We start from the raw sequence: 25,938 nt of genomic DNA on the forward strand, positions 1-25,938 counted from the left end.
CAAAAACAAAATAAAGATCCCTTCTCCTACCAATATATTTTTCCTGAAGCTGTCGAACAATGAATATGGCATCAGTGGTCCCCCTACCTGGCATAAACCCAAACTGCATCTCATCAATATTCACTTTTTCTCTAATCATACCTTCTAAAACTCTCTCCATTACCTTCATTATCTGATCTAAAAGCTTTATACCTCTATAATTTCCTCTTTCCAGGGCATCACCCTTCCCTTTATACACATTTACAATTACACTCTTCAGCCAATCATCTGGGACAACACACTCATAAATAATCCTATTTATCAGGTCAGTGACTAAACTCACCCCTATATCGCCTGAGGCCTTCAACATTTCGGCAGTCAACCCAGACACACCTGCTGCCTTCCCCACCCTCATCCTGCCTATTGCCTCACTCACAGTAGCAGTATCAATCAAAGGCCAAGGGCCAGACACTGGATCTGCTGGCTCCAAACCTTCCCTGTCCCAGTCAAACTCCTCATTCAACAACCGGTTATAATGCTCTCTCCATGCATCTTTAATATCTTCACTGTTCACCACTACCCTTCCTTCATCATTCTTCACACACTGCTCACCTATGATATCCCGATTATCCCTCTTCACCTGACCTGCCACCCTAAATATATTTTTCCTTTCCCCATGATTTAGGTTATCAAGTAATTGTCTCTGTGACTCAGACTTTGCCCTGTATACCTCTCTCCTAGCCCTACACTTGGCAGCCAAATATTCCTCTTTGCTACCACCCTTCTTCCATTCCCGGAAAAGCCTTCTTTTCTCCTTAATTGCAGCTTCTACACCTTCATCCCACCACCAAGTTACTTTATGTCTTGGTGGTCCTCTTGTCCAGCCGCATGTTACATCAGTAACTCTCAAGAAATTGTTCTTGAGGGCTCTGTACTGTTCATTAACGCCTCTGTCTACAGCTCCCTGTTCAGCCACCACTCTCCTCAACTCGCTATAGAAGGCATCCCTTACTACTTGGTTTTTCAGCTTCCATATTTTCCTCCTAGGTACATAAGTCCATTATTTATGATGAATATTTTATGCAAGTATCTGAAAATGACTCATAAACGAGTCTTCGGAATCTCTGAGGTTGGATTTGAAATGACACAAAAATGCATCATCAGAATCTATCTATCTATCTTTTAATCTATAGCCTGACTCCCTAATCCTGCAAAGGGTGGCCGCAGACAAAACGCCTCCAAGTAGCTCTGTCACCCACCATTTGACTACCCTCCCTCATACACCTCTCAACTCCATCCCTCCACTTCATCCTCGGTCTCCCCTCCCACTCCCTCCCTCCACTTCAACTACATACACCCTGTTAGTCAGTCTTTCGTTCTCCATTCTCTCCACATGTCCAAACCACCTCAGTGTATTTCTCCTAATTTTCTCAATCACATCCACATCCATCCCACGACATTCTGTCACTTCTTCATTCATCAACCTGTCTCTCCATGTCACTCCCCATGCTCCTCTCAGGTAACTCATTTCCATTGCTCTCACTCTTGACTTGTTCCCCTCAAGCAAGGTCCACGCCTCACTTCCATACGTCAGGGTAGGGATCACTGTACTATCATTAAGTGGCTTCTTAACTTCCATACTCACCTCCCTATTTCTCACCACCACTTCAGTGAACCAACAACCATCCTTCCCTGCTGTACCCTTTCAAGCACTTCATCCCCCAAACCTCCATCCTTACTCATCACACTACCCAAGTACTTGAATGCGCTCACACTCTCCATATCCTCACCATCCAGCCTCACTGTGCATTCTGTGACATCCTTCCTCTCAAACACTATAACTTTACTCTTGTTTACATTAACTTTCATATTTCTCTTCTTACACACTGTCCCAGATTCATTCACCAAACCTTGCAACTCCCATTCATCTTCACTCAGCAATACTATCATCAACAAACAGCAAAACAGGAATCTTCCATACCTCACCCTCATTCATTAGAGCCATCTCCACATCTACTGCCCTACCTTGCACTTCCTTTAAAACCTCATCTATGTATTTACCATGGAGACATCACACATCCCTGTTTCAGTCCCACATTTAGATCAAATTATACACTCAGCTCACCATCCACTAGCACCGTAGCCCTAGCTCCTTCGTACATACTCTTCACAGCACTCAACAATTTCCCATCCACTCCATATATCCTTAATACCTTCCACATACCTTACCTGTCTACTCTGTCATATACTTTCTCGAAGTCCATGAAGGCAGCGTACACTTTCTATCCCTTCTGTAGATACATCTTCACTAACATCTTAGAACAAATATCTGATCTACACACCTTTTTCCCCTCCTGAATCTCCATTGTTCATCTCCAACTAGCTCCTCTGTTATATGCCTAACCCAATCAATGAGTATTCTACCATGTATTTTTCCAGTCACACCAAGAAGGCAAATACCCCCATGGTTACCACATACTTCTCTCACCCCTTTTCCTTTGTATAAAGGAACAGTTATACCTAATTTCCAATCTTCTGGAACCCTTCCCCTTTCCCAAGCCAGTCTACACAACTTCCATATCCACTCCACAACAATCTCACCCCCATACTTCAGCATTTCACCACACACTCCATCAATTCCTGGGGCCTTTCCCATCTTGATCTTCTCCATTGCTTCAGCTACTTCCGCCCTACTGATCTCTTCCTCCCTCCTCTCATCTCTTCTTCTCCCAGCCATTCCCCAGCCACTTATACTTGCACTGCTCTCACTCGTTACATTCAACAAATCCTCAAAGTGCTCCTTCCATCTACTCATTTTCTCTTCTACACCAACAATCTATTATTCCCATCTTTCACTCCCCTACTCTTTCCCCTTTCACACTGTCTTACTTTCTTTACCTCCTTCCAAAACAATTTCTTACTCTCCCTCCATTTCACACTCAGATTCCTCCCAAACTCTTCATCCACTTTCTTCTTACTCTCCATCACCAATCTCTTCACCTCCCTTCTCCCACTCACATATACCTCTATCTCTCTCTCATCTTCCTCCCCTAACTATACTTGCTAGCTGGTCACTGTATGCCTTCTTCTTTTGTTCCATAGCTCGTTTCACCTCATCATTCCACCATGTTGTCCCTTGCACACCCCTGCATCTCTTCACTGCACAAACCACCTCAGAATCTTAAAGGGTTAATGGTATTGTTTCTTCCTTGCCCCATTCTGTCTCTGCCTCTCTGTATGTTGATGATTTTGCTGTTTATGCTGCGCATTTGGATTTCTCCGATCTCCAATCTCATATCCAGTTCGCCATTACAGCAGCCACCACTTGGGCCATCACTCATGGTTTTCGTTTGTCTGCCTCCAAGTCTTATGCAATGTCGTTTACTTGTTCCCTCAACCACCTCTTTACCTGTATGACACCCCTCTTCCCTATCGGTCTTCTGCTACCTCTCTTGGTCTTGTCTTTGACTCTAGGTTAAACTGGAAAGTGCATGTTTCTTCCCTTCATTCTTCCATTTTTCATTGTCTTTGCTTACTACAAACTCTTTCTCATCTTTTGTAGGGCTCTGATCGCACCACATATCTTCATCTCCACTCTGTCCTTGGTCTTTTTAAACTCGATTATGGGTGTCAAGTCTATTCTTCTGCCTCTGCCCGTACTCTTTCGAGACTCGATTCCCCTCATCATACTGGTCTTCATTTAGCCATAGGTGCCTTTCGGTCAACCCTGGCCGTGAGCCTTTGTGTTGAGTCGGGCGTTCTCCCCCTCTCCTCTCACTGCTCTCACCTTACAGTTATGTCTTATGCACACCTGCTTCGGTTTCCTTCTTGTAGATTGCTCTACCCTCTTCCCTCTCTCTGCTGTTCTTTCCAGTCTGCCTCTCATCCTTCCCTTTCTTTTTCCCTCTCTGTCCCTGACCTTCTTCAGTCTCTCAGTTTCACCTTTCTACCCATTCTTCCCCATCGTCCTGTTTCTTTCCCCCCATGGCATGTACCTCCCCCATTGGCCTGCCCTTCCTTTCTCCCATTCTCGCTGTCTTCTTTCTACTGTTGCTCTCCGTTCCCTTTTTCTTGAACCCATGTGTGCTCACTCTTCTGCTACTCCTATCTTTACCGATGGTTTCAAATCTCTTCGCGATGTTGGGTTTGCTGTCGTCTCTCCTGAGTCTTCCTTTGCTAGTCCCCTTCCTTCTGTTGCGGGTGTTCTCACAGCGAAATGTTATGTTGTTGTTTTTGCTCTGAAATCTGTTTTGGTCCTTTTCCTCCTCTTTTGTTATCTTCTCTCAGAGGATGAGAAGAAGAAGTCTTTACAGACCTCTTCCTCTCATCCCCTTGTCATCCAAATTCAGGAGTGGCTCCTCTGTGTTTCTGCGTGTAAGAAGATTAAATTTTGTTGGGTCCCTAGTTATGTTGGGGTCACTGGTAATGAACGCGCAGACAAACTGGCTCGTTCTGCTGCTCTGTCTCTCACATCTTCTCCTCTGCCCATCCTTGCTCTTGATTGTTTTTCTATTTTTACTTGCCTCTTCTGTGACCACTGGCAAACTTCCTGGGATTCCCAGGTCGCCAATAATCTTCGTACCTTTAAACCTTGTTTTTCCATTGTCTATTTCCAATCACCCCAATTGTCAGTGGGAGACCGTTCCTGCTCGTCTTTGTCTGGGTTATACCCACCTCACTCATAGTCACTTAATGAGTGGTGACCCTCCACCACTTTCTTCACGCTGTAACCTCCGTTTGTCCGCCACTTTTTTCTCGGCTGCCCATTGACCCTTCATGCCCCTTCCTCTCCTTCTCACTCTGTACTGTGTTGCTTGTAGATTTCCTTGGTGATTCTCTTACTCTTTCTGTTTCAAATATTATTGCCTTTCTTACTGCTCTGCATTTTCTGCATCTAATTTAATTGTCCTCCTTTCTTCGTTGCCTTAGCATCACATAGCGTTTCTAGGTGTGGGACCATTTTTTTCTCGCTGTTCATTCATTAATTTGACCTCTGTTGTTACCTCCATCAACAAAGTTGGAGGAGATTATGTATTCATCCACGTCTGTCTGTTTGTGTACATCTAAAAAAAAGTTGTTATCTGATTTCAGTGAAATTTTGTGGATAGGTGGACGGTGGGTGAAGGAAGAGTAAGATTTTGAGGTGGATCCAGATCCGGATGCAGGAAATAAATTTTCTTATTATTGGCAGTTGTATGCACTCTCTGAAATTGTGCAACAGGATAGACCTTAGTAGTTTGCAACAGTATGTGTGACCATAAAAGTATGCATCTGGTAGGAAAGGAATTACAGCAGTAGATAATAAATTGTCTTGGTCTTGGCAGAAGTGTGTTCTTTGTGAGTGCTTTCCAGTTTTGAGTGTCTTTAAAATCCCTGTTTTTTTTTTTGTTTTTTTTTAACTTACCACCAGCACGTTTGCACTCCTTTTACTCTTATCCAATGTGTGGAGGTTTGCTGTGTTTAACTTGTGGTGGAGTGGGGATCCTAACTTTGAATTACTAAGTAGTTGTACACATACTTCAATCAGACTAGGGAGAAGATTAAAAGCTAATAATGAATTTTTGCCCCTAGAGGGAGGGAATTGTTGGTGTGGTATGGGACATCCTATGGCAATTGGCTTGGCATCACAATGAAGGATTTTTTCAAATCCAAACCACCAGGTATTGTACCATTTTTTTTTTTAGAGCAATTTAGTTATATACAGCACAGTTATTATTGTAATTTATGGAAGTGAGGCTGATTATAGGAGGTAGTTACAGATATTATGGATTGTAACGAGGGATAGGAACAGCTCCCTCCTTGTACTGGATTGGGAATGCAGCAGCCCCATTGCTCAACCCTTATATGCCAAGCACTCTTTAAACTTTTGTGAGACTATGGTAATTAGAATCTTTCATGTTCACTGATTCATGACTGAAAGTAATGAGGGATCCTTGTACTAAATCTCCCTTATCTTCTCTGAGCATAGGAATTGATGGTAATAATTTGTGTAATTAACAATGAACAGAATTATTTACAATCACATAGAGTTATTATCATTGTCTGACCAGGAAGATATATCGCAGTTTAGCTTGCAAGAAAGAGTGACAGTAATTTCCTCATACTTTATATGAGCTAAATCTTTATTTTCAGACAAAGGACAGTGGCCATGTGGTGACTGTGGGATGATTTTCTTTTTGAAGGAGAGCCTCATAAACCACTGCCCCACTTGTCCACGCACTCTCCATTCTCAAGTCAGTTCCCCCACCCCAGCGTACATTAGAAGTCCATTTGAGTTAAGCACTTCATATATGCCCATAGGAGGAGATTTCAAAGTGCCCAGTGAAGATGTGAAAACAGATATCATCAGTGAATCCCAGGCTGAGGTGGACAAAGTTTGTGTTGATGATCATAGCTATACCACTTCTGTGCCAACCCGGAAAATGAAATCCAGTCACAAAATTAATCAAACTGTACGTGTACAAGGGCAGAATTATACCCGTTACTCAGAATCTTTATGTAATATGAACCATCATAAAGATCTTCAGAATAACCCCTCAGGTGATGCATATTACTTACAGACCAGTCATTTGGAGGCCAAAACCTCTGATAAATATCCTGGTCATGCTCTCAGTTCTACTCCTACATCAGACCATGGAAATCTAAACAGTCTGAACCAGACCAAAACTACCTCCCATACAAGTCATGGCCATGCGAATGATTCTACCCTTACATCAGATCATGGAAGTCTAAACATCCTGAACCAGACCAAAAGTTTCTCTGGTTCACATCATGACCAGTTTTGCAGTTCTACCCCTATATCAGAGCATGGTAGTCTAAACAGTCTGAACCAGGCCAAAGCTGCTTCTGGTACACATCATGCTCATGCAAGCAGTTCTACCCCTACATCAAATAGTGGAAGTCTAAACAGTCTGAACCAGTCTGATGATGGTGATGGTAGCTCAGATTCATCAGATGATGTATGTAGCATCATTAGTTCATTTAAGTACAGAGATACCTCCATTAGTTTAAAAGGGAGGCCTGACCCCACTTGTAGCAAAAGAAATACTGTTAAATCTTCAAGCATTGATCAGTCACATAAAAGGAGCCTTTCTTCTAATCATAAGTGCTGTTCTTGTGTTACCAGAAGAAATGTAAATCCATCTGATAGATTTTCTTCTCTTGATGGAAATAATGCAAGTTGGTATGCATCCTTACCAAAGAACAGAAAGAAAATGAAATATCATCGGTTAGGTAATAAAAAGCAATTGTGTGCAAGAGATCCAGCGGTTAATGTTAAGGGCTCTACTCTGAGAACCTCTAGTACATTCACCGGCTTCACACATTGCTCTCCCAATGGTCACGTAGAATTTCTGGATTCCTCATGGAAAAATGTTAATTGTGGGTCAGCTTCACAGCACCTTAGGAAATGCAAGTACTTGAGAAATTCCATGGCTGCTAATGAATATAAAAATCACGATAGTGATAGAGCATGTCACCATATGCATGATACCCCAAGGATATTGTGTAAAACACATCAGTTCCCAAGGATGAGCATTGGTAACTCATGTGGATGTACCCCTTACCATATTGCTGATTCTACATGTCAGAATTCTGTCCATTCATTCTCCAGCAGTGACAGTGCTTGTGTAGGTATTTCAGTCCAAGGTAATAATGACTTTTCCATTCCAAAAGGCAGTATGACCTATAGACGTGTCAGTAGAAATGCAATATCATATAGCAGCCATGATCCTGTGTCTAATAATTATGAAACAAATGATAGTGGGATCAGCTGTGATCATCTTTCTCCTTCAGACCACAAAATCTCCAGTGATAGGTCGAAGAGACCTCTTGACAGAGCAGAACTTATTCAAGGTTACTGTCATCATAAAAATGCAAGACTTGGAAAGAATCGGCATATGGTAACAGAGAGTTGTGGAAGTTCAAGTATTGAGCAGCAAGACCATAAAATTCCTACTGTCAGATCAAAGAGACCTCACGACAGAATAGAAGATATTCAAAGACACTCTCAGCATAAAAAGATAAGACTTGGAAAGACTCAGCATATAAACATGTATAGTCAAGGGAATACACGTTTCGATGAACAAGACAGCACTTTGCTTGAGAGTCATTGTAATATCTGTAATTCAAAGAGAAGGATGACATCACATGTCAAGAGGAACTCGAATCTTGTAGAAAGTTGTGGTAAGTTATTGACAAGGGCTCAGAATCACAGGGGCTGTATTTCAGCTGTTAACAAGAAGCAGTTCATTCGGGATCTGGAAAATATTGATGTGCATCAGCATACTGCTGGCCCTTGCTTAGAGGAAGTACACGTTGATATCAGCTTGGATGTAACTAGCAGAGATAACTTTGTTGAGGACACTGATAGGTCAAATTGCAGTAGCACATGTAATGAAGGAGTAGGCTGTGAAGAAACCAGCATTAGTGAGAAGAGAGTGTTTTCTGTTGAAGACATTTCACAGTGTGAAAAATTGTCTATGATGGGTGCTGGGATGAGAGTGCAGCATTCTAGTCGTACCTCAAAAATCTTGAAGGATATATCCCATGAACATAGCAGTACCAGATACCAGAGCCATTGTGCAAGGAGAGAAGCTAATAGGTTGAAGTATCCCCTGAAACACAAACTGTTAACTGATTCAGACTCTCCAGAGAACAGCAGTAAGAATGCTAGTGAGTATGAGCTGGCAGAAGCACATTCCACAATTCAAAATACATTGCTTAAACCTATCAAGGAAAGTGTTCAGACTCTTGCAACTACTAGTCCTCCAGATTTCAGTCCTCAGTTGTTTCAGTGTTCTTCCTGTGGTATGAACTTCATGACAAAGTACAGTTTAGTACAGCATAAGAATACATATTCCAAGTTACATCCCAGAGGTTGTGCTGGTTATTGATTATAATCACTGTAACTTTATTGATATAACTGTTTAGTACAGCATAAGAGTATATATTCCAAGTTACATCCCAGAAATTGTGCTGGTTATTGCTTATAATCACTATAACTTTATTGACATAACTATGTATAAAACTTATGATATTGATGCACCATGTTATCATAAAAAAATGAATGCATAAAAACCATATTTGCACTACCAGTTTTCAGTACAAACGAAAATCATTATTCAGTGAATGCTAACAAGGACTGATTTTCTGGATATTCTGTACTGCTTTTGCATAGATTGATGTGTCATTAGCTCTGTTATATATTGTCTGTACAAGGTTTGGGTCTAAGTTACATTAGGGGAAACATCTGCCAATGTATTAAACGTCGATGAGGTGATGTGGCGGGGGGAAGGGGGATGTCTTGTAAAAAAATGAAAGTAGATGTTGACTTAGTGGGTGTTTAGATTTAAAAGTTATTTCTGGCTTTGCATGTGTAGTTCTAGCTTTCTCAATATAATCCATAAAGTAAGGCATCAGAGGAGGTTACTGTCCATCAGATCTCTCCTAAGGCACTTATTTCTGTATCATTTATTGACTGCAAAGGTTAAGAAGATAGTGCATAATAAGCTATAATACAGGTTTTAAGCATTTCTACATGAGAATCTGGCATAATTCATATGGACACTTAACTGCATGAGTTGGAGGATATTTTTTTTCATTTTGTTTTAGTTAACCTTTGACAGTTTTCATCTTATAGCATATTTTTCAAACTGAATGGGCTAGGTGTAGCCATTGTCAGCTCCCTTGATCTGAGAGATCTTTAATAAGTTAAGAAATAATAACTGGGGGAAGCAAGATTACATCTGTAAAGTAAAGTATTACATTATAATGGAGATAAATATATGTAAACATACTACTATACTGTACAGTACCATGACAAACTTGCACAACATATTAGCTAATTGCCTCGTTATATACAGTACAGTAAGTGTAACTGTTGGACACTTGTCCAGTCTACAGAGTATGGACTGTTTTAACTTGTTAAGCTGGGATTGCTACTCATTAAAAATGTGCTTACCGTTATGTCCAACATTGCAGTTCAAAAGTTTTTTTTTTTTTCTTTTCTTTTTTTCTTTTTTTTTCTCCACACAAATACAGTACATTGAATGTAATAATATTTATTAAGTGCAAGCATTTTCATTTTGTTATAAGACAGTACCCTAAAAGTTTTACCAGTGTTCCTGCTGCTAATATATTTTTCCTCTCCCCATAAATTGTTTATTTCACACATGTAGAATTTTATGGAGAATGGCATCATTTAAATTATTATTATTATTATTATTATTATTATTATTATTATTATTATTATTATTATTATTATTATTATTTATTATTATTATTATCCATTCATCCATCCATCATCCAATCCTACATTGCCCCATGAGGAGAGTAGGAGCCCAGGGCTAAGCAGTTGGTCCCAACATTTAAGATGAGATTGACCAGCCTCACTCATCCCTGAGTGGCATTACATAAGCAATAAACCCCAACCACACCCTTGGATATAAACCTTCACCGGCTCAATCCGACTGGAGCGCAATAATTACTCACTAAACCACCAGGCGCCAAAATTTGGTTATATGGTTACCACCCAGCGTAGTAAATGGTTTCCTGATGTACAGGAAACCATTTGGCTTGTCACTCAGTGTAGAGTCACTTTATTAGTAGTAGCAGTAGTAGTAGTAGTAGTAGTAGTACAGTGTTATTGTTATTATTATTATTATTATTATTATTATTTTTATTATTGTTGTTGTTGCTGTGGTAGGTGAGGGCACTCATCATCCACTCACTCTATGTAGTGCTGCTCTCGGGTGTCGGCCCTTTCCTCTCCTCCATCCTTCTTTTCATCCTCTTCTGTCTTTCTCTTCATCATTCTTTCCTCATCCTTCTGCCTGCAGGTGACTTTATACTCCCTCTTCAGTCTTTCTTTCCATCATTCTTTCCTCATCCTTCTGCCTGTGGGTGATTTTACATTGAGTGGCAAGCCAAATGGTTTCCTGTACATCAGGAAACTATTTACTACTCTGGATGGTAACCATATAACCAAATTTTGACGCCTGGTGGTTTAGTGGGTGGGTAATTACAACGCCCCAGTCGGATTGAGCCGGTGAAGGTTTATATCCAAGGGGTGGTTTGGGCTTATTGGTCATGTAATGCCACTCAAGGATGAGTGAGGCTGGTCACTCTCATCTTAAATGTCAGGACCAACTTGCCTAGCTCCAGGCTCCTACGCTCCTCGTGGGGCAGCGTAGGATTGGATGATGGATGGATGGATTATTATTATTATTATTAATTATTATTATTATTATTATTATTGTTTCTTCACTTTCATCTTAAATGTCAGGACCAACTTTTCCTATTATTATTATTGTTATTATTATTATTATTTCTTCACTGTCATCTTAAATGTCAGGACCAACTTGCCTAGCCTTGGGCTCCTGCGCTCCCCATGGGGCAACGTAGGTTTGGATGATGGATGGATGATTATTTTTACACTGAGTGACAAATTATTATTATTATTATTATTCTTCCATCCATCCATCCATCATCTAATCCTATGCAGTAATGACCAAATTAAAGGTGTAAGAGAAGGAACTTTGCAGAAAAAAAAAAAAAATCACACGTTCCAGCTAATGCACGATATATAAGGAAGCTTTCTTAATGTGGTCCAAATGTTTTGCCTTATTTTCTAGGGATAAAGTATTGTATACTGGATATATAGTTGTTGCTTAACCCTGGTCTGCCTGGTCATGCAGACCTGTCGATCACAGGTAAGGAATCGTATATATTGGTAATCCAAAAAGAATAATTAAAACAGGTCATATTGAAAACAGGAGTGTGTACAAGGAGTATAATTAGTAATTCAAAGGAAAATAAATTTCTGTATTATGTCATGTTTATTATTTATTATTTCACTGTGTATGGGTTATGAGAAAATGCATACAAAAGTTTTATTCAGTAAGAGATCAGTGCATTACTAAGTTAGCTAATCTGTTTTACCAAATTATGGGGATGCTGAAGGGGAGCCTACAATTAGTGGCTCTATGCATCGTGGATGGAGCAGTCGTGGCATCCACCTAGGAGCCAGACCTCCCTTTGTTACCCTGCACCTCACCGTGGGAGGGTCTTGGTCCAATCCTGGTGAGGTAATGTGTGTCACAAGGGGATGCTGGATGCTTACACACAGTCTGTGTACTATACTATACCTGTAGGACACCACAGAAGCAGTTGCTTATGTGTAATTAGTGGGTATGCTTGTCCAGATAAACTGGGGTTTAACAACAAGAGCCAGATTATGCGAAGTTAACAAACCTCTCAACTTCAGTGATTTTATACCTTGTTTTATTCTTGCTTCTTCCAAATGATTTTTTTCACTTTAGAAGTATTCAAACTGGAGGAGTTAGAAGAGCCTTTATTTATCCCCATGATTTTGAGGGTGCTCTGTAATCTGAATAAAATTATCTGGTAGTAAATAATGATAAAAAAAACTGCATCTTTAGAATGAACAGGCTATTAATTTGCATTTCAGGTGAGATTGAATGTTTTCTGTGCTGAATATAGGGTAGAAATGTCACTACTGTATGGTACGGTACTGTATAGTAGTTTGATGTTATGTTGCAACAACCATGATGATCGGACACACTTGGTATACTGTATCTTGCCAATATTGTACCTACTTTTCACATTAATTTTATTATAAATTACTTTTATTTATTTTATTTTTACAGCTTCAGGTACTGCCTACTTGTTGGTACTGTTGCTTAGATGTTCCAAAATCTTGTTGTAAATAAACGGATTGCATTATTGTAAACTCAAGAATTTATGTTTTATGGAAGTTTGATTTTTAATGCCATAATGTTAACCAGCTCAGCTCTTAAATCATAATTGTCAGCAGTGAAATGAGCAGGTTATGCTGTGTAAACTTAACTACCCCTTCAGAGTGGAGACTATATTGTTGTTTGTCAGGGAAGCTTCCTGGCACCAGTTTGTTGCTAATGTATTTCTGCATATGCTTGATTAATGCTTTGTATGTGGTTTATGCAGTTTGTGTTATTAAGTAGATACAAGTGGCCTAAAATAGAATAACCCATTACATATTTATTCATGCAACTAGTTAATATTTTTTTAATACCCTGTACTGTATGTTACTTATGCATTCTGTATAGGTATTATGCATGGTAGATACAGTATGAATAGCAAAAAACAGAATAGTAAGCTGTAATACACAAAATAAATTCTCAAGGAAGAGGCCCTAGAAATCCTCCAGTGTGGGAGGAGTATACCACCCTGAGGCCAGAAGCAAAAGAAGGATGTCCTGTGGCTGAATGGTGATTGTTTCTGTCCCCATTAGCCTGGGGATGTCTTTCCTGAGCCGAATAAAATAGTATAGTCTCCTTGCATGGTCACTTTACTTTAACATGGCCTAAAATTGCTATCTCACCATCCAGAATACTCAGTTGTAACAGTAGATTAACAACAGAATCTTCATGCTAGTCACAGAGAATAGCTATGGAAAGGATGCAGAGACATACCATTGTGTTATTCTGTCACTGAGCTATGTGAAATTTGCTGCAAAAAAGGCAAAAATCTGGGCCAACTTAGGGTAAAAAAACCATAGTTTAACCCCATCAGTCTGGTGATGTGATATGTTCTTGTTACTGTACCTCCAAATTACATTCAACATTGAGGAGACCTCTTTTACCGAAGAGAAAAATGAAGGCTGTATCTAACCTATCCAGTTTGGAAAGCCTATCCTGAACTGAATGAAATTGTAAAAAAAAGAAAAAAGTCACCAGATACAGGGGGTTAAAGGGAAAAAACCCAGGCTGAAGGGTTACGAGCAACTGCTGTGATATTAAGTGTAGTTGACATGGATATTTAACTACTGTACAGTAAAAGTTAATGATAGTTTCATAGTTATTAAGAATCATTCCATTTTATTTCGTTTTGTTTCATTTATAAAGGCTCCAACATGTTTGCATGCGTCAGTCTTGGTCACCTGATGGCGACTCTCCACATTACTTGATTGGTGGCAACCTCCCTATTCATTCCTTTATCCCTAAGTCACACTATATGACCTTATCCCTGGGCTTTTTTTTTTGGTCTGTCCCTTGCAACCCTATAGTTGACATTCACATCCCTCACCTTCTGCACCCAGTTGTCATCTTCCATCCTCCTAACATGCCCAAACCATCTCAGTCTAAACATCATCATCGTCACAACAGAAATACTGTACATTGAAGTCCCATCCTTCCTCTCAACACTTCCATCACAATCCCCAGGCCTCTTTCTCAAGAAAGCACAGCACATCCATCTAATCATTATCATTTCTGTATGTTTGAGCCTACAAATATTATCTTCCTTTATTGCTTAGGTTTTGTTACTGTACAGCATTACACTCTTTTAACACATGCTGCATACAAGGACCCCTTAGCACAGAGGGCAAGGCAACAGCTCCCCAAACTTCCTTCAGCCACTTCTTACATGAGCCACAGAGCTACCTCCAGCCCCACCTCCAGCACATAACATTTCCCCCAAAAAACAAAATATATGCACACACTCAAGAGACTCTAAACAGATCAATCCTTTCACACCTTACCATCTCGGCATGCTCTCCCTGACACTGTGCACATGAAATCAGCATTATTCCATAGCCTGCCCATAACACCACTACATCTCTTTTGCATCTGCTTATCACAGACAGTACACAAAATGGAGTTACTTTCCACATTCTTTGGCAAACTGCACATGACCACATTCCCTCAGCTTTGACAGTATTATCACCAGTGCTAGATATCACTTTTGTTTTCTTTGTGTTTACTCTCAAACCCTTGTACCTCATTCCATCTCTCCACTTCTGAAATCTTTCCTTCCCCTCCCACTCATTCTCTGCAATCAGCACCGAGTCATCCCATGGGAGACCAGTTCTGAAGTACATGAGAGCTTCAAGCACCATGATAAACAGTAAGAGGCTCAAAACTGACACCTGATGCACATCAGCATTCATGGAAAACTCATCGCTCAAACCTTCGTTCACTCTTACCTGGATTTGAGCACCTCATACATTGCCATTACCCCTCCAACCAGCCACTCCTTGATCCCAAGCTTTCTCATTGCCCCTTCATCACCTCCTTAAGAACTTGTCTAAGGCCTTCTCCAAATCAACAAAGTACATCTTCCTTTTTTTTTTCCCAAGGTTTCTCAGAAGGATAAACTTTAAAACGGGAATTTGCATTGCTTAATGGAAAACGAATGTAATATCTGGTTTGATTTTAGTACTAATGTTTGTGTTTTAAATCTCTTTTCAAACAAACAAGCCAGTTGTTTTTTATTTTAATCTGTTCTGCACTCTGAATCAGCCAATTTGTCTATTAATTCTCACCTAACAGCTCCTAATTGGCTCAGGTAATTTTCTTCCCATTGATAAAATGGTGATCTGCATTCATATTTATATGTACGTACAATCATATTTATTCACAAATTTCATGCTGACCTTTAGCGAGTCTTAAATGGTGGAACTCTACAGACAAGTTGGATACTGTGGACTGCTGTACTTTAAAATTGTTCCATAAAATAGAGGTAGAGCTTATTAGTTGAGGCCATTCTCAATAGTCTTCATTGTTTGTACACAGTTTAATTAATACCGTATAAAGTTTACATAAATACACTATAAAGGTGAGGACAGTGGTAAGGCAGCATAAATTAAATATCAGCCAGTACTCTTAATGGATTTTACAGTGTTAAATATTTCTTTTGTACTTGTATATTTTCATCACTCAAGCTTAGGAACCATACTTAATACATCTGCATTACTTTTGATATTTATAGTGATCATGTCAGAACTGCACTGTACTTATTTTGTTAAATATACATATACAGAAAGTTTTATCAGTATTCATCTTTAGTTTCCATCATATATCATGTACAGGGAAGGCAGGATCAGATATATGAAGAGGATTTTGTGGAGGCAGTATAGGAAAGAAGGGTTAACTCGTTGCCCCCTTGTGACATACCAAGACTGTGAGAGTGATGGATTTGTTTTAAAACAATTGCTGCACTGGGAAGGGAGAAGATGGCCAAACAGTGTCTAGCAAATCTTTTTTTCAACACTGATGTGATCTTTGCTTCTGCTGGAGCAATAATATTTGACAACAAGGGAGCCTAATCTAGGCATGGATATGAATACTGTACTTAACGTTAGTACTGAGGCAGTAAATTCTCCGGGCTAGTTTAGGAAAGGTTTTAAAACATGTCATAATTTTTTTTGTACATAACAGTCACTGCCCACAGTTTTGATTTATTATGTTTTTGTAGGTGGTAGGTGGTGGGACCATCATCCACTCACTTTATGTAGTGCTGCTTACTTCTTCCTTCACCTTTATAATTCTTTTTATGTCTACCCTCCATCCATCTGATTTCTCCCACCTTTCGTGTCACTTTTTATTATTATTCTTCCCTTTCAGGTGGCTTTACATTGGGTGACCCGCCTAATGGTTTCCTGTAAGCCAGATCATCATTTACAATGCTGGGTGTTCCCTACCTGTCAACAAGTGGGTTGGTAGAGGGTTAGTGCCACTCCCCGTAAAACAACTAACTCAAAGATGAACAGCCACCCCATATGGGATTATGGCATCTGGCTGTAGATAGGTTGTTTTATTACACAATCAGATGTGCCTGCCCTCCTGTCTTCCAATTTCTTCATCCTTCCAGTCACTCTTTATTAATATTTTTACTTCAGGTGCTCTACAGAATATAAGTGACAAGCCTAGTGTTGTGGGTTGGTGGAGAGTTAGTGCCCCTCCCCATAAAACAAATAACTTAAAGATGAACAGCCACCCCATGTGGGATTATGGCATCTAGCTGTAGATAAATTGTTTTATTTATTTATTTTTCATTCATTCATTCATCATCCAATCCTACGTGTCCCCATGAGAAGCGTAGGAGCCTGGGGCTAGGCAAGTTGGTCCTGACATTTAAGATGAGATTGACCAGCCTCACTCATCCCTGAGTGGCATTATGAGAGCAATAAACCCCAACCACCCCTTGGACATAAACCTTCACTGGCTAAATCTGATTGGAGCACAGTAATTACCCATTAAACCACCTGGTGCCAAAATTTGGTTTTATAGTTACCACCCAGCGTAGTAAATGGTGTACAGGAAACCATTTGGCTTGTCTCTCAGTGTGGGGTCGCCCACAGACAGAAGGAAGCGGAAAGAATGAAGGAAAGAAAGACAGAAGAGGATGGAAGGAAAGAAGGATGGAGGAGAGGAAAGGGCAGACACCCGAGAGCAGCACTTTCCATTTCTTCATCCTTCCTGTCACTTCTTATTAATCTTTTCACTTCAGGTGCTCTACAGTATGTGACAAGCTTAACTGTTTCTTGTAACCCAGGAAACCATTTACAAAGCTGGGTGGTAACCATATAAGGGATGATGTGGAGCCTACTTTGGTAACCATGTTAACAAGGTGGGGACACACAAATGCAGCATCCATCTGGGTACCAAACCTCTCACTCTTCCCTGCACCTTGTAGGGTGAGATGAAGTCCACCACAAGAAAACACTGGTTCAGTGCACAGGATGACCTTGCAGGGGTGGTTTCTTGCCTGCAGTAAATGGGTCTGCTCAACCAGACAGACTGGGGTTACTCAACAATCAACAGCACACACACAAAACCAATACAATACAATGTCTATAAATAAATCAGGTGGACAGAGAGATCACTGCTAATTCAAACTCAGTTTGGTGAAGATACCAGTCTTTACTCATGGCATACAGCCCTATATATTTTTGTATTACAGTTCTATTATTTATCAAAACTTAGACCTAGTAAGAAGTTGCAACATTAGTTTACAACATTTGAACAAACAATGAACTATGGTGTATTTCTTAGACTTCACTACTGTTCATATAAAACACTTGAGGCACAAACATTGTGTGTATGCCAGCAGTGCTAAGCGCAGTTGCAGGTATATAAAATCTGAACTGCTAAAGCATAACTCTTTAAGAACAGCTCTGATACTACTACTTTTTTCTGGCCATTACCAACTATGCCAGCAGGAAAAAGCATCTTCAGGTGAAAGGGTTACTAGTAATACTACAGTGCAGCCTAAAAAATAGGAATGTCTAAATTTTGGAAACATCCAAAGTTCAAACAAAAATTTATGAAACCTGTCATTTTAAATTTCCAAAATTAGCTATCAAATAACCACAGAAACTAGCTTTTAAAACTATTGACTACACTTTCTCTGGCACTGATTTGTCTTACTAGCAAGCATCTGGTCATACATAATAAAGGTTTCTTTTTTCCTTGTGGAGGAAAGGAAAGGAGAAACAGAGAGAGAGATAGAGATGTGCACAACATCTCCCCCCACACGTACACACAAAATAAACGCAAAGTTTTCTTTTATAGTAGTAATGCCCAGCATATCCCCCCAAAAGTACACAAATGATCCAAGTCTTTTAAAACAGGGACAGTGAGCTTAACCAAAAATTTAAGTGCAAGATTAAAGCCTCTTCCTTCACTCTTGCCACTCATGCACCTACTTCATCCATCACATCTTGGACTAGCTGAGCTTTCTTCCTGCCAGTCACCTGCACACCTCGCCCCTGAAGCCACCTTTTCAACACATCTACCGTCAGCTTATCAGCCTGGTGATGGAATAAGCTGTGGTAAGGGGTGTGCCTACAGTCTATTTACTTTAACCTGGTCTAAAACTAGCCTCTCACCATTCTGAATGCTGTGCTGTAACAACAGATTAACACTAGAATATGATCCTAGTCACAAAGATATGCTATAGGGAGGATCTAGGGACATACCAGTTTCTGCCTGTGAACAAAAAAAAATTAAGTTGCAAAAAAGCATAAATCTGGGCCACATAATGGTAAAAGAACTATAATTAATGTTATCTTCCCTGATGACTGCATTATAGACTGGATTATGGACATGTGATAACTAACAAAATTAGTCTTACTAAAGGATGCTATAAGCTAAAATGATGAAATAATGAGGATATAGTGTTTATACTTAATGGAGTAAATATGAATATCTCGACTCTTTGTACAGTACCTGCACCCAATTATGTTTTAATTCCACTTTCATCAGAGACTCAATGTATCACATCTTTTTACTCTAACTTGGTCTAATATTGCCATCTCTCCATCTTTAATGCTGAGTTGCAATGAAAGAATAATATTAAAAGATGATGCTTGTCAGGAAGAAGTGCTATGGAAACAATGTAGATCTGTAGCACTGTCTTTTTCTACAACTATGTGAAATAACCTGCAAAATGATGAAAATCTGGGCCAAACTGGAGTACATGAAGTATAGTAAATACAAGAGACTTTTCAGTAACATTGTCTGGAGCACAGCTCTGAACCCTGTGGGTTCGTTGAACACTGTCCAAGCAATATCACAGTCATCCCCTCAGACAGTTCTCATTATAAGTTGGGGGTGTGCTGCAATACATAACTTTATTTTTTTTTTTAATTATTAAACTGGTACTGTAAATCGAGGGAAATGGCAATCAGGTTTATAGGTAGCAACAGAAATATACCTGCCAAGTTTTATGTCATTTAGGATAAACTTACTAGCCAGAAAGTGGGAAAAAAAAAAAAAAAGAAACTACAATATGGACATACTGTATTCAAACACTTAATGCTACTGCTATGCTGTAATGATGTTAACCCTCTGAATCATATAATTGCTGTCCTTTTTAGATTTATTTTTCCTGCTACCAGGTAATCATATTCATTTCTAGAAGGGCCTTTGATGTGAAGGGGTTTTGTTTTCGTTTCTAAAAGGCTCCAACATGCTTGCATGCGTCGGCCTTGGTCATCTAATGGCGGCACTCCATGCTGCACGATCTATTGTAGCCTCCCTGTTCAGTCCCTTAATCCTGAGGTCACACTTAATGACCTCGTCCCATGTCTTTCTCGGTCTACCCCTCATAACCCCACCCCCAATGTTAACACTTCTCACCTTCCTCACCCAATTATCCCCCCCCAGCCTCTCCACATGCCCAAACCATCTCAATCTATCTCTCCTCATCACAACAATACACTCCAGTCTCATCCTAGCTCTCAACTCTTCCATCGTAAACCCAGCCCCCCCAGACCTTGCAAGCAAGGACGCACTAAACATCCACCTAATCATTGTCATTTCTGTACGTCTGAGCCTGCGAATATCCTCCTCCTTTACTGCCCAGGTCTCACTACCATACAGCATTACGCTCCTAACACATGCTGCATACAAAGACCATTTGACACGTACGGAGAGTCCTCTCAATGTCAGGAGAGGCCACAGCTCCCTGAACTTCTTCCAACCACTTCTCACCCTAGCCACAGAGCTAGCTCCAGCCCCACCTTCAGCACACAACATTCTCCCAAATAACAAAACTCTTCCACACACTCAAAAGCTTCATCAGCGAGTTCAACCCTTTCACGCCTGACAATCTCCACCTGCTCTCCCCGCACACTGCACACATAAAATCAACATTATCTTGCAGTCTACCTCTGATACCACTACATCTCTTGTGCACCCATTTATCACAAACACCGCACAAGATGGAATTACTTCCCACGCCCTTGTGGCAAACTGCACATGGCCACTCTCCATCGTCTTTAACAGTACAACCACCAACCCTAAATATCATCACTTTTGTTTTATCTGCATTTACCCTTAAGCCCTTGTGCCTCATACCATCTCTCCACTTCCTAAATCTTTCCTCCGCCTCCCTTTCGTTCTCTGCAATCAACACCAAATCATCAGCACACAACATCTCCCATGGGAGTCCGTTTCTGAAGTCACGTGAGAGGGTTTATAAAAGTTATATCTAACCTATCAATTTCAAAGAGTATCCTAAGCAGATAAAACTGACATTCAGGCTCCATGGGTTATTTATTTATATATTATTATTTTTTTACCGAGTTAGGCTACACCCATAATTCTCATTTTCTTTATACTCAAACCTGGTGTTACAAAATTATGTTGCACCATGACACAACAAGCACATGGTCCTGGGTTCACACAAGGATTACTATCTTGTGTGGTGAAAAGTGAAGTGCTTCAGTGTTAGATTATTGTACTTGTATGTGCAGTACGGCTTGTCAGTATAAAACGACGGTGAGCATTAAGAACAATGATTAAACTACAGTATTAAGAAATGGGAAACTTACGACTTCCTTTAACACTTGACAAATGCCAGTTCTACTAACAAGATTGTGAATGTTGCACTGGCTGAAACAGATAAATTAGTGTGTCTTTTTTTCAGGTTGATGTCCATGACAACCGCATGGAGCAAGTCCCCATAATACCGATACTGCTAGTGCTCATTTGAGTCTCTTTACTGGACTTCTTTTCAGGTACGTGAGTATCTTGCTTCATTTTGTGTGATAATTGCTCTTCTCATCCTCACCTTTCTCTTTACTTGTGTGTCTGTAGCAAATGGCTCATTTTATTCCCACGATACTGGTGCTGTAGTAGTACTTAAGATGTCATGCAAGAAGAACTTTTCTCCTTGGTAGTGCTCTTGCCCATATGATTTTGACTGGCATATCATGGGTAAGTCCTAAGCAAGCACATGTTCCACTAAATGAGATATTGGTTCTATGGGTATATTTAACCTGCATAAAACCCCAAACTGAGTTAGCCCGCTGCGGCACTCAATCAAGGTAAAGAATATCGTCGATGATAGAGAAGGATGCCTTGATGCAATGCCACTGATGTTTGCTCATTCATGCAAACATTACCCAACCACTTTCCAATTCCCTCAAAGAAGGCTGGTGGACTGCAGGGCAAGGACAGCTTCAGCCTGCAGTCTTCTGGGTACATACAGTATTCAGATGTGCCTGGGGTCACAATAACAAAACAAAAAAAAAGAAACTTACTCTCCCTGCTTTTGCCTCTGCTGCAACATCAATGGCAGAGGGATCCAGTTTAGGTTTTTTGGGTGCTGAGGTGGACGAGGCAGCTGGACGCTTAATAGGCTGGTTGGCGTCGTATGATGGAGGATATACCAGGTTCTTGAACTGTGTAATTAATGGTCCAGCTTTTTTCTCCATGATATCATAGTTAGGCACTGCAAAAGGACAGAGAAATTACCGTAGATGAAATTAGGAGGGAAAAGTTATAAAGTAAAAAAATTCTAGAACCCTCAATAATCAAAGTGGTTCAGAGGTAGCAGTACTTTTAGAGGGTTTGGAGGGCGGGGGACAGCCGCCTTCTTTGCTGTCCTTATCTCATTCTAGTAGTTCAATTACTCTTCTAAGAGCTGCCTAACATGGGCCAACCGGCCTACTGCAGTTATCCTCTCTTCTTATGTTCTTATGATGGCATCAGTTAATACAGAGAGGCGTGATTTAACCTTCCTCTACAATACCAGATGTCATTCCTAAGAAATAGAACTGTTTAGTGGTGGCCAGATTTAAAAAAAAAAAAAAAAAAAAAAAAAAAAGTCTTAGAATTGAAAAGATTAACTGATTTCAGGATGTCTGTAGCCTTGATTCAGGTCCTCCTTAACCCCTAACTGCCAGGTGTCAGTCAGAACTGTCAAGAAATTGGTGGCCAGGCAGCGCCGGGTATCGGTCGGAACCGCACTTGCTTTCACGCCACAGTCTGAAGTGGCCACTACTTTATCTCATCACCAAAAGCTAAGGATGGACTCCCACCAGGCGAGCAAACCATACCTCAGTGTGTCTCTGTGACTTTGCCAGGTGTTTGACCATCTTTTCTTGAGGCTTCTTGTCCGATGTTGTTCCAGCCTCATGTGGACTTTTGTCTCATCCACCCTGCCAAACCTCTTTCCAAGGATACTAGGGAAGGAATCAGTGACAGTGCCATAGGGCATGCCTTGGATACCACTGTGTCTAGTTTATCTAGTTGTGGAGAAGTTATCATGCTGAGAGCAAAGCCATAGTTGGGGCCACGGGCAGACACACGAACACATTCTGTTCTCGAGGCAAAAATTAGTGCTCTTCCTCATGTCATTACTCGTCAAAGCAATGACCTACAAATCAGGGGATATTTTCATAACAAGAAGAAGAGTTGGTGAGTAATATGGTCTTTAATTTGTTTCCCTAACTGCTACAGTTTCCGAGATATTAAGGTTTGAAAACAGGCTATTTTCGGGAAAATTCCTGTACTGAGTGAACAGTGGTGCTATAAATAGCCCGGTGTGTAGGGGTTCATGTTCCGAAAAATGTGATAAGAAAAGGTTTTTCTTTTTTATTTTTTACTAGTGCTGTGCTTGACCTTGAGCTAAAATGGTCTATGCAGCACCCACTTCAAAACCACCACCAGGACTCCAAAGTGTAGATCAGAACCACTACTTGAACAATAAGTCAATCAATCGTCAAGCAAATTCCCATTTAGTCTCTCTTGTATTCCTTGGAGTTCTACAGCTTATTCCCTTCAATACAATGAAATTCTAAATATTTTCTGTTTGCTCTTACCAAAAAGTTTTCACCAGTTTACGAGACTTTTGAACTGGAGGAATTAGATACAGCATGGACTCCAACAGATACCTTATTCACTACATGACTGCTTCCCCCAGGCTGAATAAAACTGTCTAGCAACAACAGACATAAAATATAAATGGTATACCAGTATTCTGGCTGAAGGAGTTAAGCAAATAGTGTACTGTATTCCTTCGTTAAAAACTTACATGTAAAATCGTCAACAGGGTCCACTTGTTTTCTGTTGAGAGCTAAAGCCTTGACATTCTCCCAGTGTGTCTGCAGGTCTGGGTTATCAAAGTTTTCAGGGCTGTACAGGAAGTGCAATTTTTTCAGCACTTTCTTTGCAGCATCCACCTGGTCGGAAGTGGCTCGTGTCCTGTTCTGTTGCTCAATGTTACGCAGGTCATCTGTTTTTTTGGAAGGGAGAAAAAAAATGTAGGCAAGACTATGACAGCATAGTTTTGGGGTTTCCTATGCATGAAAACTGCTATTTTTGGTTCATGATGGGGGGGAGGGGGGGAGTCTGACTTCAAAGTAATATGATAATGAATCACAAGGAATTTTAAATGAAGAACAAGTGTTAACATCAGGAACTAAACAATGATACATGTGAAAAAATTTAAGCTAGGACTAACAGTTCCATATAAACCAATTTTACTAACCGGCAAATGGTAAGTGGCAAGCAATAAACCCAGGAGCCACCACTTGGGTCTTTCTGTTATCAAGCTCTTCTGCCTGAGGCACCAACGCAGCGAGTGATACGCTGCTACCCTGCCGTGCAATTAGTCGTACGATAGCTGCCATCTTTCTTGCCAGACAACGTTCAAGTAAGGCTGCAAACAGCTTGGTGCTGCCTGGAGGTGTCAGGTTGTAGAAAATGGCATTTTAGAAATGGGAAACACACTCAGATCAAGGTAATCATAAAAATTTTTTTATGAACTAGAATTATTTGTAAGCTGTAAGAGATAATGCATGGTGGCATAGTGAGTGTGTCAAGTTGTAGAAAAAAGTGTGTTACAAATGTGAAACAAACTTAGATAAAGGTAACTATTTAATTTTTAACAGGGAGAATTAGTACAGCCATAAGTACTGTACAACATCAAAGCACAGTTTATATTTAAAAGGAGGAATGGGTTTATTTCTCACAGAATGCTGCTCAGAGGGAGGCATTTGGTCACTCTTGTGTTAAACCTTTCAGTCAAAGTTGAAACTTTATTTTATTCTTGTCAGCTCCAGATGATTTACACAAATTAGAGGGAAACATTGAATTAGACAGGCTGAATTGAGTCTCCATTACCTTCGCCATAAGAGGTCTTCTCAGAGTGAAAGACAATCATCTGGTGCTAACTTGCTTTAAGTCACTTGGATCTGTGTCTTGTGGGCTACAGCACTCCAACTGGATGAGGCCCACAAGAATTTACCTCAATGGGAAGGTAAGGGTTTACTGCTAAAATAATGCCACTCAGGGCCAATGTAGCTAGACACCCTTGCCTTGAATGTCAGGACTAAGTAGCCATGCTCCAGACCCTACGTTCCTGATGGGACAGTAAAGGATGGATGGATGGATGGATGGATGGATGGAAGGAAGGATGGATGAATGTGTGACAATGATATCTGTTGTAGCAAACTGTCTAGAATGAAACTAAGGAAAAAATCTAAGCAGAAATTATGTGCAGCAACCATTTTCCAATAAAAATAATCAGTTTATAGTTTTCCACCTAAAATGTTTAATACCTGTGTGCTTTAGTGCTCATGCTGGAGTGTTTATTGTCCTTCCACTCCCCTACTGAATTATTTCCAAAAACTGCCCCTGCAAAGAATATTATTTGCCCTTAAAACAAAACTCATACCTTGAATGGATTTCTCATCGGGATAAAGAAAATTGGCTGGCTTGATATAGTGATATGGCTTAATGCTGTCAATAGGCTTGAATCCCAGCAGTTGTATACCAGTGTTGTATATTCGTTGCATGTTCTTCACCTCGTCCTAAAATCCAACGGTAATTAGAGTCATGAAAACAAGTGACAGTATGCAATATGTTTCACATGGTACAACTGCAGGGAAGTAGAGAGACAGAGTCAGGAATGATACCAGGCTTTTTTACATAAACACACACACATGCACTCACGCATGCACACACACACACACACACATACACACACACACACACACACACACACACACACACACACACACACACACACGAACAGTTCTGAAGAAGTTACATATCTGCTACCTGTAGGTATGTACAGTAGTTAATGTTAACTTAATGCGACTTCAAATTAAAATGTACAGAGAAGCACATCAAACTTTTAAATGAGTGCTTCTGGAAGTGAACCCCTTCATTCCTAGTGTCATTTATTTCATTTTCTAGGTTGGGACAATGTAAGTTTTCTATTTCCACTGATGTTAGATGAGTCATAGGAGTCTGAGTTAAAAGCTAGTGAGAACAATGTACTTACAAGTGTAAACTTAATCTTCTTGCCACCATACACCTGGTACTTCACATAGTCAGAAGGCATCAAGAGTTCTCCTGTTTCCTGTGAAATATATACAGTATG

General features: G+C 40.2%; 1 protein-coding gene across 1 annotated transcript in view; it reads right to left on the reverse strand.

Annotated features, from left to right (window-relative positions):
• Positions 1–17,713: 17,713 nt before the first annotated feature.
• Irbp (Inverted repeat-binding protein) overlaps positions 17,714–25,938 on the reverse strand; it is a 28,666-nt gene continuing 20,441 nt past the window's right edge. The window contains exons 8-13 of the mRNA XM_080278518.1: positions 25,840–25,917; positions 25,228–25,363; positions 24,040–24,231; positions 23,584–23,784; positions 21,809–21,999; positions 17,714–18,571 (exon numbers count right to left, since the gene is read on the reverse strand). Of these exons, the coding sequence (XP_080134644.1) occupies positions 18,455–18,571; positions 21,809–21,999; positions 23,584–23,784; positions 24,040–24,231; positions 25,228–25,363; positions 25,840–25,917 (915 nt within the window). The 3' untranslated portion in view covers positions 17,714–18,454. The remainder of the gene's footprint in view (positions 18,572–21,808; positions 22,000–23,583; positions 23,785–24,039; positions 24,232–25,227; positions 25,364–25,839; positions 25,918–25,938) is intronic.

The sequence above is a fragment of the Coenobita brevimanus genome, chromosome 74 (assembly GCF_032717465.1).
Source record: "Coenobita brevimanus isolate Jiangsu-jjx chromosome 74, ASM3271746v2, whole genome shotgun sequence".
Taxonomy (NCBI): Eukaryota; Metazoa; Arthropoda; class Malacostraca; order Decapoda; family Coenobitidae; genus Coenobita; species Coenobita brevimanus.